A 15,685-nucleotide genomic window follows, 5' to 3' on the forward strand; every position below is an offset into this window, starting at 1 on the left:
ACGTTCCAGTTTTCTGCTTTTTTGGTAATGTTATACTGATTTACTGCTTTATTGTTATAATAGTTGCTCAGTCATTTCAGTCTTCATGAGCCCATTTGGGATTTTCTTGGCAAAGATACTGGAATGGTTTGCTATTTCCTTTTCCAGCTCATTTTACAGATGAGAAAACTGAGGCAAACAGGGTGAAGTGACTTGTCCAGGCCACACAGCTAGGAAGTGTCTGAGGCTGGATTTGAACTCAGGAAGATGAGGCTTCCTGATTCCAGGAATGGCACTATGGCACAGCTCTCCCAAGTTATTGCTAGAGGCAGAAAGTTTGACATCAGACAATGAAACCCCTTGTCCTCCCTCCAATCCCTCCAGATGGCATGAGAAGATACTTGCCTTATACCCAGTTTCTCCCTTTTGGAATATGTTATGGGTGTAGAGCACACTCAGGTCCCAAGGGACAAATTGGGATCTTGGGAAACTAATTCAATCCAGCCCCTCCTCATTTTATAGATGAGAATTTTCAAGTTGAGATAAATAAAGTGGTTTGCCTTTATTAGCTGTGGGTCACACATCTAGTCAAGTGCCTGGCACATTGTAAGCCCTGAATACTTTCCTAATAAATGTTTTAAGTATTTAAAGCTGAATTCAAACCCAAGACCTCCCGACTGTCTGGCTTATAGAAGTGTCATATTCAAAGTCCACTCCCCAGTATGGTCCATACCAGATCAAAATATTTAACAAATTTAACAAAATAAATGAAAACACCATGCAAGATAGATAAATAAAAACACAATCTAGATAAATTAAAAACACAATACAACACAGATAAATAAAACAGCACAACATAGATAAATAAGTGTAGATAATGTTAATCTATGGGATTTCTAAGTCCAGTCCCGCAGGGGTCCATTTTATCCGAGTTTGACACTGTTGCTGCTATAACATGCTCTCTCCCACATTAGGCCGAATGAAGGGAGTTGCCCCAAATCGCCAAACTAAGAGTCAGGACTTGAAGCCAATCTTCTGATTCAGGGCTAGGGCCACTGCGCTGTAGGAGGTTGGGACTAAGAAGGGGTCTTACAGGGAAGAAATGGGCATGGGGGTCAGAGTAATTCCCCACCAGACCCCTCATGGAGCCCCGCTCTAGCCTTAGGCCTGCCCAGCAGCAGGGGGTGGGCAGGAGGCGCCACGGCTACACATCCTATGACCAGAGAATCCCCAGAGCCCTCCAGCATCCCTGTGATTGGCTCCACGCAGGGAGCTTCTATCTCCGACACTCCGACAGGGGCAGTTGTCATGGAGACAGTTTCTGGCCCTGCTGCCATTAAGTCCACCAGCCTCACTGGGTCTACTGCTACCGGCAGCCCAAGGAGCAAGCCACCGACAGGAACCATCTCCCCTCCACCTGAGACGTCACCAGAAGGAGTGACCCAGAGCGCCAGAACCACCTCCGTCTCTCCCATCCCAGCTGTGCCTCCCAACAGCCCAGGCTCTAGCGTTCCTTCCAAGACTGGCCTGCTGGGGACAGTTTCCTCTCCCACACCTCGAGCAGGCACAACTACTGGTGAGGGTCCCGGCCTACCACAAACTCCTCAGCCCCCTGTTGATTCTGCCCCCTTAGAGACAGGCTTCAGTCACCTTGTCCCTCTGTCCTCCTCTCCTGCAGCTTTCGGTGCCAAAGTCACACGGGGGAGTCCTGCTTTGGACCCCCAGTATACCATGTCCACCTCCAAAGAGAGGACAGACACCCAGGGAGGGACAGAACCTGGATCAGACCTCCTCTCTGCTACTCCACCGGGCAATATCCCTAAGACTGCCGGAGGGGACACGAGTGTAGCCACCTCATCCACTGAAGGGACAAGAGAGAACGTGGCAGGGTCGAGCGCTTCCCCTGAGCCCACAGACACCCCCATCATCACCCAGACATGGCAGCCCAGCTACCTGGGTGCCTCAGCTCCCTCGGCAAAGGACCCACTTCCCTTTCTCTCCACTATGGTCCCCTCACCCTCTGGCTCAGGGAGCAGCCTTTCTGGTGCTGACACGAGTGAAGAGACCACTCCACCCACTGTTCCCATCACCCCCAACGGAAGGTCTAGGTCAGCGGGATCCATTGACACCAGCTCGACTTTTATCAACACCGAGATCCCGTGGATGAGCCCTAGCTGGTTCTCCAACACCGTCCTGGCTGATAGGTCCAGCACAGTGGACAGTACTCCGGACATAGAGGCCAGCACCATTTCCTCAGGGACTTCCAACTCTACTGACTACAGCCTTAGCTTCAAGACAAGTCCTCCTAAAGGCTTCAGCACAGACTCGATTCTCGACTCAACTCTCTCCCATACCTCCAGTAACGCATCCGAGGCCAGGCTGGGATCAGAGACAGATTTTTTCTCAGTACCGACCCGAATAGCCGTTTCCACCATCAGTGGCTCCATGCCCACAGCCAGAGAAAGCGCAGTCATCCCAGGGGTCCCCGACACAGACAAAGACGTGGTTCTCACCATGTCTAAGTTAGAAGGCATAATTCCCGATTGGCAACAGGCACCAAGGGCCCCTCCCGTGGCAGAGGAGATGACTTCGACTGCTCCCGGGACTGAAAGGAGGAGCCTGCCCTCAGCAACCAAGGTCGCTGACAACAGTCCCATTTTTTTGTCCGAATCCTATCCTGAACTCCCAAGTAAAGAAGCAGAGGCTAATAGAGCCGCCCCCTTGTCTACTCCCCGTCCTCAAGGTCCACTGTCCCCGGGCGTTTCAGAGAAATTAGTTCTGTCTCCCGAGTCAGCTTCAGGAGAGATCTCTCCCGATGACATTTCCCCTACAGCAGCCCCAGAGAGCAGCACTGTCAGGGTTACAGAGGGGAGCCCTGACTCGGGGCTGACAAACGTACCATCTGAGGTCAGAGAGAAGCCGGGCGGGCAGACCGCAACGGCGGCTGCCCCGCCTCCCAAGGAAGCGCAGACCGCAGCAGCGCCGGGGGGGTCCCCTCCGTCCGCAGCCGCACCCGCGGCCGACGGAAAATCCGGCAGCACGTCCCAAGAGTCCCCCCAGGCCCACTGGTTTGACATAGCTCCTTTTGAAAAGTTTATCAGTGAAACCGAGGAGAGCTCCTGCGGGCTTCCGTCCTCCATGAGTGTGAACAATTGGATATCCTTTGTCATAACGAAATCACGGATAATGGAAGCGTCTTCTCAAATCATGGCTCTCAGAAAGCTCCTGGGTCCTGAACAAACGGCTGACTCTGAGGAGTCTGGGACCTCGGACGTCGCCACGATCGGCAGCGAGTGGTTGAGCTCAGGGATGGCTGCCGTGACCATGTTGGTGGATGAAGAAAATGCGCCAGATGCTCCAGATGCTCCAGATGTGGAGATCAGCGTGGATGGGCCTGGGACATCGGGCTGTCTAGAGAGCGGCGCTGGCCCCGTGATACATCCTCCTGCACTGCCCAGGACGCAGTCCTCTGTCTATGTGACCAAAGCTCACGCCCCAAGTTCTACAACGGGAGCCGACCTTCAAGCAGAGACAGGCTCTTTTCTGGCGCCCACCGCAGCAGCAGCTTCTCCTACCCGCAGCTTTGTGCCCACAATGGGAGGAAGTAAGGTGGTCCCAGAGCTCTCTTCCGCAGCCAGAGCCCCCGATTTTGCTACATGTGAGGCATACAGTGGTCTTTCTTCGCAGCAGCCTCTCACAGCGACTGCCCCTTTAACTTCATCAGGGGTCACTTGCACAGAAGAGGAGGTGACCGTGGCTATCCCTAAGACTGAGAGTGTAAGTCTGAGCCCCAACACCAATGTCACAGGCAGTCATACATCTCTGCTGTCCATGTATTGCTCTAAACTCCCAAGCACAAGTTCAGAGACTAATTTGGCCACCCCCAGGACCACTTCCTCAGCTGATAGTTCAACATCTTCTGTTCAGTGGGATATTCCAGTGCCTGAGCAAGAACAGAAAGAGGTTACCTTCCCTGAGCTCCCAGAAACAGCCCATGCTGCACGCCTGCATCCCAGCTCCGTGGTGTACCAGACTACTTCTTGGTCGGAGAGGATGGCCTCTTTTAATCTCCCCACTATAAGAGAGGAGGGGAACTTCTCTCCGTCTGTCTCCTCATCCTCCAAGTCCTCAGATAGTTCAGTGACCAACATTACAACCGGAGAAGAGATGGAGGAAGCTGTCTGTTCGTCTTTTGAGCATAAAGATACTAAAAGTCAAGAGCAGACAACCAGCTCTAGGGGATCCGTGGCCACCACGATGGGCCACAGATGGTCAAATTATAGTTTGGCCTCTACAAGTGCTCTGGTGCGCCAGGGAAGGGGCACGGGAAGTGTTCCAGCCCCACAGAATGGCAAAGTTTTTCCTGGTACCTCCGAGGCGATGGAAAGCAGCCTTGGTCTCAAGTCAAGTCGATCCACTTGGTTCAGAACAGACTCAATTGTCTACATGACTCAAGACCATACTCCAAGTTGTGTATCGGAGATTGACCTCGGAGCAGACACGGAGCCTCTGCCAGCACCAACCACAGAAGCATCTTCTGGTGCCAAGGATTCTATGCCCATCCCTGGAGAAAGCACAGACACTCCACGGTCCTCTAGTCCCACCGAAGCGGTGACTCTCACCATGTCTGGGACAAGACCCAGTCCTTCTTTGAAACATCCCCTCGCTTCATCAGTCTCAGTGGCCCTTTTGGGGGCCATGAAGACAGAGAAGATGGCTTCAGCTTTCCCCAGTTCAGGTTCGATCCATGGCACTAAGGCAGCAGGCATCAGCCCCAGTTCCATATCCATCTGCCATCTAGACCTCCAAAACATAGATGCTGAGGGTAGTATGGCCACTCTCCTGACCACTTCCTCTTCCGATATTTTAGCATTTTCAGACTATGAAACTGAGGGACAAAGCCCATTGGCAGTTCCTTCTGACTCGACTCTGAGGGAGACTTTCTCTGAAGATATTTCCTACCCAGCTCCTGAGACCCATTCTACCAAAGCCACAGGAAGAAATTCTCCTCTGTCACCGGCTAAGGCACATTCCATTTCTATCGCTGCCCCAGAGACGCTGTCTGCCCAAGCAGAAACGGAGCCCATCCCAGCTGCCCTGCCTCTCACTATCCTGAGGGATACCTCAGTGCCCTGCACAGAAACCATGCCCGATAGTGAGATGCCACGTGCAGTGCCCAGGATGACCTGCCGACACACCAGCTTGCCCATAGCACATCCGGCCACTTCTTGGTCCAAAATCCCAATCTCTCTTGGAGATCTTGAGGAGATGAACCGCTCTATCTCTACAGACATCACAATATCCATTTCCATGGCTGGAAGAAAAGCGATAGAAGTTGCTCCTCTTGCCTCTGTTGACTCCCTAGAGACTACCATTCCTGAGCAGGCAACTATCTCTGAGAAATCAGCCAAGGAAGCTTTTGCCACTGGCGTCACAGAGTCAAGTTCAAATTTGGCCTCCCTGAATGACGTAGAGGCTCAGGAAGGTGAAGGAGGCCATGGTACTATTTTCCCCGAGACAGCTGACCCTATTGGTCCAGACACTGACCTGAAGACAAGTCCAGATAGAGGGGCCATCCCAGAATCAGCTGTTTATAGGACACTCATGCATTCCACCTCAAGGACCAGCCTTGGAGCAGAGTGTAAGACTCTAAGCCGTACTGTGTCAAGGGCGAGCATCGGAGCAAAGACATATCTGCCCCAGGAACCAAGCAGAGAAGCAGCTGAGGAGCCTGAACTTGTTCCTGGAGATGACTCTTGGTCTCCTAGATCGTCAGAAGCCACAATTGTCACTGTGACTACCTCAACCACCAGCCTTCCTTGTCCAGAGCCCTTTACTCCATCATCTTCACCGGAGCTCATTCCTGTGGCCAATGAGATGGAGTCTGGCATCCTTGGAGCTGAAAGTTCCTCTCCGACCCCTATCAGTGAGATGGCGGACGTTGTGTATCGTCCTGACCTTCCAAATACGGGGGCAGAGACTGGCCTCGTTGACTTTCCAACTGCATCCTCTTCAGAAGCCTCAATAGGCTCAGACCTCGAGGATGGAGGCCCCAGTCCATCAGTCACACCTCTCGACTCAGCACCTGAAGGGATGCTCTCTGGTTGGAGGACACAAGCCAGCACGCAGCTCCATTCCATGAAAGTTCTAGGCAGGCCCTCAGCTTCCACCTTGACCCTGGTCTCGCCCACTGTGGCAGAGAGGCTGGATACCTGCCCGGGTCTGCAGAGGGCTGGCCCATCTGCAGACCCCCTGGGGAGGAGCACCCCCTGGTTTAGTTCTTACTTTGAGTTCACAGAAATACCTCAGCTATTGCACCCCAGCTCTGAAATGCATCTGGCTACTCCTTGGTTTGAAAGAAACAACTTCACAGAGACCCAGCGATACTCCGTGTCTGCCCCGCCATCCTCCACCGTTGTGTGTGCCATGGATCTCTCTGAAGTACAGGGGGAGGAAGCTCCCTCCCCATCCCATTGTTCCACAGAGACCACAGCTTCTGAGCAGGCTACTAGCTCTGCGGGAGTATCGGCTACTACTGGAGGGTTGACCATGGTGAGAACCAGATGGTCAAATCCAAATTTGCCATCAATGAACCCTCGAGTGGGCAGTACAGCGGGCAGCACCCTGGACTTAAGGAATAGTGGCTCCCCCGGGACTTCCTTCTCAACTCAGAGTGGAGCTGGCTTCTGGATTAGCCCTCCTGAAAGGCATAAGGGAGGCTCAGTCAGCAACACCAACCTAAAGTATACTGTAGCTGCTCAGGAGGCCAACCTGGCAAGGACCCACTCATCTTTGGCACTAACCACTCCACTTGATGTCTCCAGTACCAGCAGCCCCGTGGTTAACCCCGGAGAGAGCCCTGTCATCCCAAGGTCTCCAACCACAGCTCAAGTCACCATGAGTACTGCAGGTGCTGCCCTCCCTGCGGCAGAGAGCCTCATTGTACCAACCCCTGCAGTCTCATCGGGAGCTCCTCCCAGGGATGGGGAGCTGGGTTTACCTGGCCCCGGGATGGAGAGCTCACACCTGAGATCTGGGAACCAACTCAGAGAATTTATTCCGACTGCTCACCATCCTGACCTCCCACATGCAGGAGCCCCACACCTGACCACCTCCTTCCTGGAAATTCTGTCCTCCTTAGACAATGTGACCCCCCAGCCAGGTTCAGCTGCCACATCTCTTAACTCTACGACTCCTGAGAGCCCAGAGGTCAGCTCAGCTTTCCCTCTGACCACCTCATCTGCTCTAGCTACGGCCAGAGGCGCCTTGGCCAATGTTGTCGGAGAGAGCCCTCCAGTAGCTTTCTCTGCAGATCCCACCCCTGCCACCACCCGTGGCTCAGCAGTGACCACTCTAAGCCTGACCTCCTTAGTCCTTATAGGACGTGACCCTACTGGTAATGAGGCGGCCAGCGGGGCATCTAGCTCCCCAGAGCAGACACTGACAACTAGCTTGACACCTGCAGCTGCCTCTGGCTCAGTAGCCTCTCCTCCCACAATGCTGTCTGGTCTCACAGCACTGGCAACAGGAGCAGGTGCCCAAAGGTCTCTAGGGGAGAGCACACCCTCCCTGGAGCCAGGCTTAGGGACCAGCCTTTCTGTAACTTGGACCTCACCCCTGTGGAAGACCCCATCTTCCATCAGCCTAGATACAAAGTCAGGGACAGGAACCCCCAGGAGCTCCCCTGTCCTGGTTGTCACCACTTTTGGTGAGTCTGTACCTTCCCTTGGGGGTCTGTACCTGGGGACCCCCCAGTGCATCTAAGCCCAAAGCGAATCTTTTCCTTGAGCCTTGCCCCTGCATCCCAGATGAGTGCAGCCCCCGTGACTCTGCTCCTTCATGATAGGGGGGGAGTAAAGATGGGGCTGCAAGGACAGTTAATATCACTGAAGCAAAGGCAGTGTGGTGTATTGGATAGAGCACTCAACCCAGTGCTAGGAAAACTTGGGTTAAATCTCACCTTTGATGCTTACTAGCTGGGCAGCTATAGGCAAGTCTCACTTATTTACTCGAACCTCAGTTTCTTCATCAGTAAAGTGGGGACAAAAATAACCTGCTTCAGAGGGTGTAGGTGATGTGTGTAAAAAACTTGGCAAATTCTAAACATTATATGAACGTGTTGTGTCGTGTTGCATTACAGGTTCAGAAAAGGGTTCATTGGAAACATCCAAACTAGTGACCACTCCTCCGATGGACAAGACACGTGCAGTAGAGACAACAGCCTCATCCTCCCTCGAGACCCCAGCCACAGAGAACAGTGTTTCTGAAGCAGGAACAGACTCTACTGTTCCAGCCAACCCCACCCTCCTTATAAGTAAGTAACCACTGTGGGGTGTGGTGGAAAGAGCTTAGCACTTGGGAGCCAGGAAGAATTAAGTTCAAATTCTGATGCAGACACTTACTAGCTGTGTGACCCTCTGCCTGGTTTCCTGATCTGTAATGTCACCTACTTTCATGGCTCACAGGGCTATTGGAACACATGACGTGTAAAATGCTTTTCAGGACTTGAAGAGTTATGTAAAGGCTCGCGATTATTAGTGTTATCACTACCAGTGCCTTCTTCCCTTTGGGGAGCCTGGTGGAGGACATGGAAAGTGGAAGTGGGCTGTGCCCTGCGAGGTTAGAGCCACAAAAAGAGACAATTCTCCAGGTCCATTTTTTGGTCCTGATTTCAGGACCGTGCCCCAGGTGGTGCCCCAGCTCCCATGTCTGCTCCCCTGCACACTTCCCTGGAGGATAACTTTCAAGCTCTATTATCCTCTCTTGTCTTTTTTCTCCTCTTGAATTTGTTATATTGATGTCTTTTTACATCGTCTTCACTTCCTCATCCTTTAGCACTCTCTTGCTAAAAAAAGAAAAAGTCACATAAGCATGAACCATGTCTAAGAGTTTATACCTCATTCTGCATCTGTGATCTACCACCTCTCTATTGAGGAGAGCTGTCTGCTTCATCAGCCCTTTGGAGTCAAGATTGGATATGATAACCAATTTGATTACTGAGGTCCTTTACGTGGGGTGAAAAAAAACTTTTTTGAGAACTGTTATTTTTTAAAATAATAATTTCACTTCCCCCTCAATTTATTTTTTTAATTTAATTTTTAATTTAATATATATTTTTTTAATTTTGAGAATTGCATTTCAATAGATCGACATCCTATGTAATCCTATGTATACATTTTAAAAACATGATGTTGAGAAGGGAATGGGATCCACAGGCTTTATCAGACTGACTGCTACAAGGGATCATAAAAAATAGGGTTATGAATCCTGCTTTAAAATATTACCTTTCTGGGGACAGCTAGATAGAGCACCTGCCCTGAAGTCAGGAGGACCTGAGTTCAAATCTGATCTCAGACACTTAACACTTCCTAGCTGTGTGACTATGGGCAAGTCACTTAACCCCAATTGCCTAAGCAAATAAATAAAATAAATAAAAATTACCTGTCCTTTCTTGTTGGTATAAATAGGATTTTATTTTATTTTTGGTTGGGTCTAAGAAAAAATGTGGTATTGTCCATTGACAGGCTAGAACTTTGAAGACAAAATACCCTGGAGCCTATGAAAGTAATATTATGTGTTCTAGGTATATGACATATATTTAGAGTTAAAGATTGCGTATTTTCCTCCACAACCATCTTCATGTGTTTGCTATGACTGAGCCTGGTGTCTTCCCCCATTCTATTCTTCAGGCACAGTATCCTCCTCAGATACCCCGGGTCATTTGGGTACAGACGAACCAACAAGTGACCCTTTAGAACCTGTGAACACCTCCAATCCTCTGGGTAAGTAGAAGTTTTCATTCTATTGTTAATATAGAAGGAGCTCACTCCAGAGCTGGAAGGTCTTCACAAGGCCAGCTAATCATCAATGTAGCATCCGAGTGTCAGAGAAGTGAGTGGACTTGCTGAAGGCCTGCTTCCTTATTTTCTGTCCCTTACTCAGACTAATCAGAGCAGAACAAGAGCTTTTCTTTCTGGGCTCACATTTTATTTTCCTTTTTCTTCTACTTGTCTACTTGCCTGGAATTTTATTGGGATGGGCAGGTTTGTAAATTGTAAATTGTAATAGGCCATATCGCCTCAGAGTCTGGTGCTGTTAAATACCTTTTTAAAAACACAAACTGGAAGCCACTAGTCAATTCCTAAAGATACCACCTGATCTTTCTGTGGGAATCTTCCAGTCAACCTTGGAAAACATGGATAGAGAACATGGATAGAGTCTGCCCTACTATGGTGCTCTCTCCCATCTTTAATTCCTAGTGGAACTATGTGGAACTGCAGCTAAGCTTCAAGACAAACTATCTTGTAACAGTGACTCTTGCAAAGTTAGAGTAACAATTCTTAAATCAGCATGACATCTCGAAAAGTAACATTAAGCTCTAAGACTGCTCACACCATTATAAAAGACCATAAATTTGGAGCTAAAAGAGATCTTAGAGATTACTGAATCCAATCTCTCACTTTACAGATGAGGAGCTAAAAGAGATCTTAGAGATTACTGAATCCAACCCCTCACTTTACAGATGAGGAGCTAAAAGAGATCTTAGAGATTACTGAATCCAACCCCTCACTTTACAGATGAGGAGCTAAAAGAGATCTTAGAGATTACTGAATCCAACCCCTCACTTTACAGATGAGGAGCTAAAAGAGATCTTAGAGATTACTGAATCCAACCCCTCACTTTACAGATGAGGAGCTAAAAGAGATCTTAGAGATGACTGAATCCAACCCCTCACTTTACAGATGAGGAGCTAAAAAAGATCTTAGAGATGACTGAATCCAACCCCTCACTTTACAGATGAGGAGCTAAAAGAGATTTTAGAGATGACTGAATCCAACCCCTCACTTTACAGACGAGGAAACTGAGACCCAGAGAGATTAAAGAGACATGTCCAAGATTAGGTGGGTAGCAAGTAGCAATAGCTGAGTTTTGAATCCAGATCCAAAAGGTGCTTGTTTTAGGGAAAACAATAACTCCAACAATAAACATTTACCCAATACCTGCTAAATGTGTATATGGCACTAGGCTCAGAACTGGAAAGAAAAGACAAAAGCTTAAATTCTGTTGGGAAGATAGAAGGAGATAACAAAGTTTGGGGAGTTTGGTGGGTACAGTTAGAGGATCAGCAGCTAGCAGTGGGGAGGGAGGTGTTGCTAATGATTCCGATAGCTCTCCTATCACCATCCTTCTGCTCTTCCCAACCAATCAACTGCTTAGTCACCAGACTATCTCTGCTCTACCAGGGGTAGAGTGGCAGGTATTGCCCTGACTATACAGGAAACCTGGGAGCTCTCTAGGCTCCCTGAAAAAGACTAGGTCCTTTTTTTTTTTTTCAGAGACCTCAGTGGAGACAGTGAGTGGGGAGACAGATCCTGGCTCTACCACTCCTCAGCCAACCAATGTCCCTGAGTCCATCTCTACGAGCAGCCATGGATCTGGGGCACCCACAGAAGCCCCTATGCCAACTGAGATATCTACCCAAGTGACCACAAGACATGAAGACCTTTCTCATACCCCACTAAAGCCCACTGTTGCTCCAGGTTCCAGTCCCCCCTTAGAGGCTAGCACACTTGGGATAGTTTCCTCTATTCTCCCTGAGACAATTTCCTCTATCCTCCCTGCAGCCAACCCAACTGCAGGTATGATCACTGGAGAGATCAATCCACCAGTTCCCACATCATTGTCTACTCCAGTTGATTCCTTGTACAGTAAAGTTTTTGGTGGAGGAGTGGGAACAAGTCCCAAAGTCACATGGATACAACCTACTTCAACTGTGATGAAAACTACGTCTCCAACCCCAGAGAGGTCAAAGTCCCAGGCAAGAAGTGAGCTGAGCTCCTCTACCCTGTCTCCCATTGCCCTGAGTGATGTCCCAATAGCTGTTGGAGGAGACATAGGCATAACTGTGCCATTTACAAAAACAGCTACCGAGGGTATGGTAGTGATGACATCCAGCACCTTCTCTAAGCCTGAAGAAACATCCCATACCGTTCAAAGTCCACACCCGAGCTCCTTGGACTCTCCATCCATTCCCTGGACTGAGAGAGCAACCTCTTTGAGTGTAGAAAAGACTCTCTATTCCAGGGCTGTCCATAGGCCCTCGAGCTCATCTGACACCACAACCAAGACACAGACCAGCAAAGATGCTGCTCCATCTACTGAATCCACTGAAGTCTTGGTTGATCAGGAATCAACTAGCCCAATTCTTGTCACCAGCGAAAAAACACTGAAAAGTATAAATGTGACCTCCGGAGCCACTCGAGTGATTGAAGCCGGCACAGCAGGGAGAACTTCATTCTCAGAGACCAGCTTACTCTCATTCCCAGAGTCCTCTGATTCTACTGAGGTCAGAACCAGTCTCACGACAAGTTCTACCAGAAGACCCAGCTCTGAGACAGACCTGTCTTTTGGCGTCTCCAAGTCAGAGGAGTGGGGCTACTCGACATCTCCCCCCACATCCTTTCTATCTGTGGACGCATTGACATCTGTTGTCAGTAATGGAGCAGAAGTGACAGAAGCTTTTTCTCCAACTGCTGGCCCCACGGGGATCACCACTTCTGAAAAAGTCATCAGCTATCTGGGACTTGGAGCCACCACTGTAGGGAGCCTTGGGTCTGGGGCGCCTACAGGGACCATCTCAACTTTGGGAGGAACCACCGCACAAGCTGAGACAACTATCCAAGTGACAAGACATGAAGACCCTTTTCATCCCCCACTTAAAACCACTGTTGCTCCAAGTTCCAGCCCTCCGCTGGAGACTAGTACACTTGGGACAGTTTCCTCTACTTCCCCTTCAGCCTCCCCAGCAGAAGATCCAATGACTGGCGAGTTTCCCCACTCAGTTTCCACGCCATTGTCTACTCCAGCTGATGCCTTGTACACCAAAATTTTTGGTGGAGGAGCGGGAACAAGCCCCAAGGTCACATGGATACAACCTACTTCAACTCTGTTGAAAACCACATCTCCAACTCCAGAGAGGTCAAAGTCCCAGGAAAGATCCGAGTTGGGCTCCTCTCCTCTGCCTCCTATTGCCCTGACAAATGCCCCAGTGGCTATTGGAGGAGACACAGGCTCGACTGTGGCAGTCACAGAACAGACAGCTGAAGACAGGACAGCAAAGATAGCTGTCACCTTCTCGGAGCTGCCAGAAACATCTCTGACCACTCAGAGTCCACGCTCCAGCCCCTTGGACCCTCCATCCATTCCCTGGACTGAGGGGAATGCAGAAAAGACTGTCTATTCCAGGGCTGTCCATGGGCCCTCCAGCTCATCTGACCCCACACCCAAGGCCCAGAACAGCAAAGATGCTGCTCCATCTACAACAGCCCCAGATGAACAGGCGTCAACAAGCTCAATTTTTGCCAGTCGAGGAAAAACACAGAAAAGTGCCAGTGAGTCCTCAATAAGCCCCCTGGTGGCCAAGGGAGGAACATCAGACACAGAGACGGGCTCAGAATTCATCGATTCCTTCTACACAAAAGTTTTTGAAGGAGGGTTGAAAACCACCCCCCGCAGAACCTGGTCCTACCAAAGTCTGATCTCTACCAGCTCTTCGGTGGTAGAATCCCACAAGTCCCTCAGTGCTCCAGATACAAACGTGAGCCCATTTTCCTCTGAGACCTCTCTCTCTACTGACGCCAGTACCAGCTTCAGGATAAGTCCTCCTGGAACGTCCAGCGCAAACTCATACACGGCACTCACCCACACCCTACTCCCAAGCATAGCTGCAATCAAAGCTTTCATGACTTTGGAGTCAAAGTCTGGGACCCGAGAGACATCGGCTCGGGCAGAGACGCAAGACCTCCTTTTAGAGGTTACAGCGAATGGGAGCAGCCCTCCGAGGGTTCCCTCTCCTACTCCCGCCACCCTGCTTACAAGTAAGCTCCCACTTTGGCTTCCTGTGTCCTTTGGGAGGGCATGGTGGGCTCCACCCTAAGATGGGAGAGATACACCACTGAAAAGGAGAGGCATCTTCTAGCCTTCCTCCCCTCCCTTCTTCTCTCTTTTTTTCCCCTAATTTTCTAATTTAATTCTAACTTTTTTCTAATTAATTCTAATTGACAATGCCCCAAAGCACTGGGCTATCTCTTTAAGAGATCCCAATTTTGTTCCTTAGAATGGGAACTAGACAACATAACATTGAGTGATTTGGAGAGGAAGAGTTCTAGCTGTGCCCATCGTGGCTGTAGCCGTTGTAGCTGTTCCACTGAGGGAGTAGTCAGATTCACATTGTACCTTGGCTCATATTCCTCAAGAATTAATACAGCTTGGGGGATTTCTTGGACTTAGCAGATTGCTCTCTTCATGGGAGTCCAAAGGACATCATGTTTGTCACAAATGGGTGGCTCCGGGTATAAGAGAGGAGCCTCAGGTCCCTGAAACGACTTAAGAGATGCCAGGGCTTAAAGAGCAGCCTAAGTCAGAGATTTGCCAATAGGATAGGGTCTACCCCAAGGAAGGACCCAAACTTAAGGTAGGACATATATACCTGAGCCCAAATCTTCCTCAGGTTCCAACTAACCCCTCCTTCTAGTCTCAGCCCTATCTGAGAGGAGTACAAAGTCAGGGGGTGTCACAGAGCAATCTCATGTAAGCAGGAAATCCATAAATCCCCCAAGGTCTCGGCGATGGGATCCAAAACTGGACTTTTAATGTTGGAGATTCCGAGACAAACTGACTCCTCAAAGACAGCCTTTGCTTCTGCCTCCGCTCAGGTTGCTAGCTTCAGCAATTCAAGGGACCCTTTCTGCACAGAACTAGAAAGTAGCCGAACATCTGGTCTCTTTTCCTTTAACAGCCTTCAACAGCAAAGTCACAAAGATATTTTCAATCTAAATTTCAATCCAAACACACAGACACAGACACACACACACACACACAGACACACACACACACACACACACAGTAACTTCTACCATCTCAGGGAAGTCAGAGGCTCGGAGAGGGCTCAAGCCCAGATCAGCGGGGCAGCATTTTATTGCCATGAGTAAGACTATCTGCCATAGAAGGAGGCACGGGTACAGCTGTTCCATCCTTGTCCACAGATAAATCTGGGCTGGATCTAGCAGCATCTCCTGACCTACAGACACTGCCCAAATCACTCCAGGAGAATCTGGACAGTGAAGAAGCCTTAGACTGACAGAATGACTTCCTAAATTACCTGAGGCAATGAGAGGAACCAAGCAAAATGCTCATGTGTGATATAGCTTGAGTTCACATCTGGGGACTTCTTTACTCCTCTTGGTAGCTTTTCTCCTTCAAAACTCCTGAAAGGAGGAACCTTTTGGCCTTAGTGCCCAAGGAGCTTTCCCTTCTTCTGGGCAAAAACTACACATCCTTATTCTTTTAAAATGCCAGGTAGCATCTTAAACACAACTGGTCCGAGGAAAAGGGGAAACTTCAGCAAAAGGCTAGGAAGGATCAGAGATAAGACAAAGATACTCGTAGGGGTCTCTGTGAAACCTCATTTCAGGCTGCTTCATAAGGGACAAGTCTGTCTGCCTTGATTAGAGTCAGTGCTCAGGCAATGTGTGTTGACACAGGGATTGACTGACTTACCATTTCTACAGCAATTGGTGACAAGCAAGGTCCCAGTACTCACAGTGCAGAGCTGCCTTCAACAGAAGGTCCCAGATCTCCAGTCAGTGAGCCCCTGCTGCCCACCACGCCAGGTTAGTAAGAGTTACCCCTCTATGTGCAATGAAGG

General features: G+C 49.7%; 1 protein-coding gene across 1 annotated transcript in view; it reads left to right on the plus strand.

The window, feature by feature from the left end:
• Positions 1–15,685, plus strand: part of LOC127548419 (mucin-17-like) — a 79,506-nt gene that overhangs the window by 16,518 nt on the left and 47,303 nt on the right. Inside the window, exons 4-7 of the mRNA XM_051975833.1 lie at positions 8,120–8,293; positions 9,669–9,761; positions 11,316–13,856; positions 15,549–15,650. Of these exons, the coding sequence (XP_051831793.1) occupies positions 8,120–8,293; positions 9,669–9,761; positions 11,316–13,856; positions 15,549–15,650 (2,910 nt within the window). The remainder of the gene's footprint in view (positions 1–8,119; positions 8,294–9,668; positions 9,762–11,315; positions 13,857–15,548; positions 15,651–15,685) is intronic.

Source organism: Antechinus flavipes, chromosome 1 (assembly GCF_016432865.1).
Source record: "Antechinus flavipes isolate AdamAnt ecotype Samford, QLD, Australia chromosome 1, AdamAnt_v2, whole genome shotgun sequence".
Classification (NCBI taxonomy): domain Eukaryota; kingdom Metazoa; phylum Chordata; class Mammalia; order Dasyuromorphia; family Dasyuridae; genus Antechinus; species Antechinus flavipes.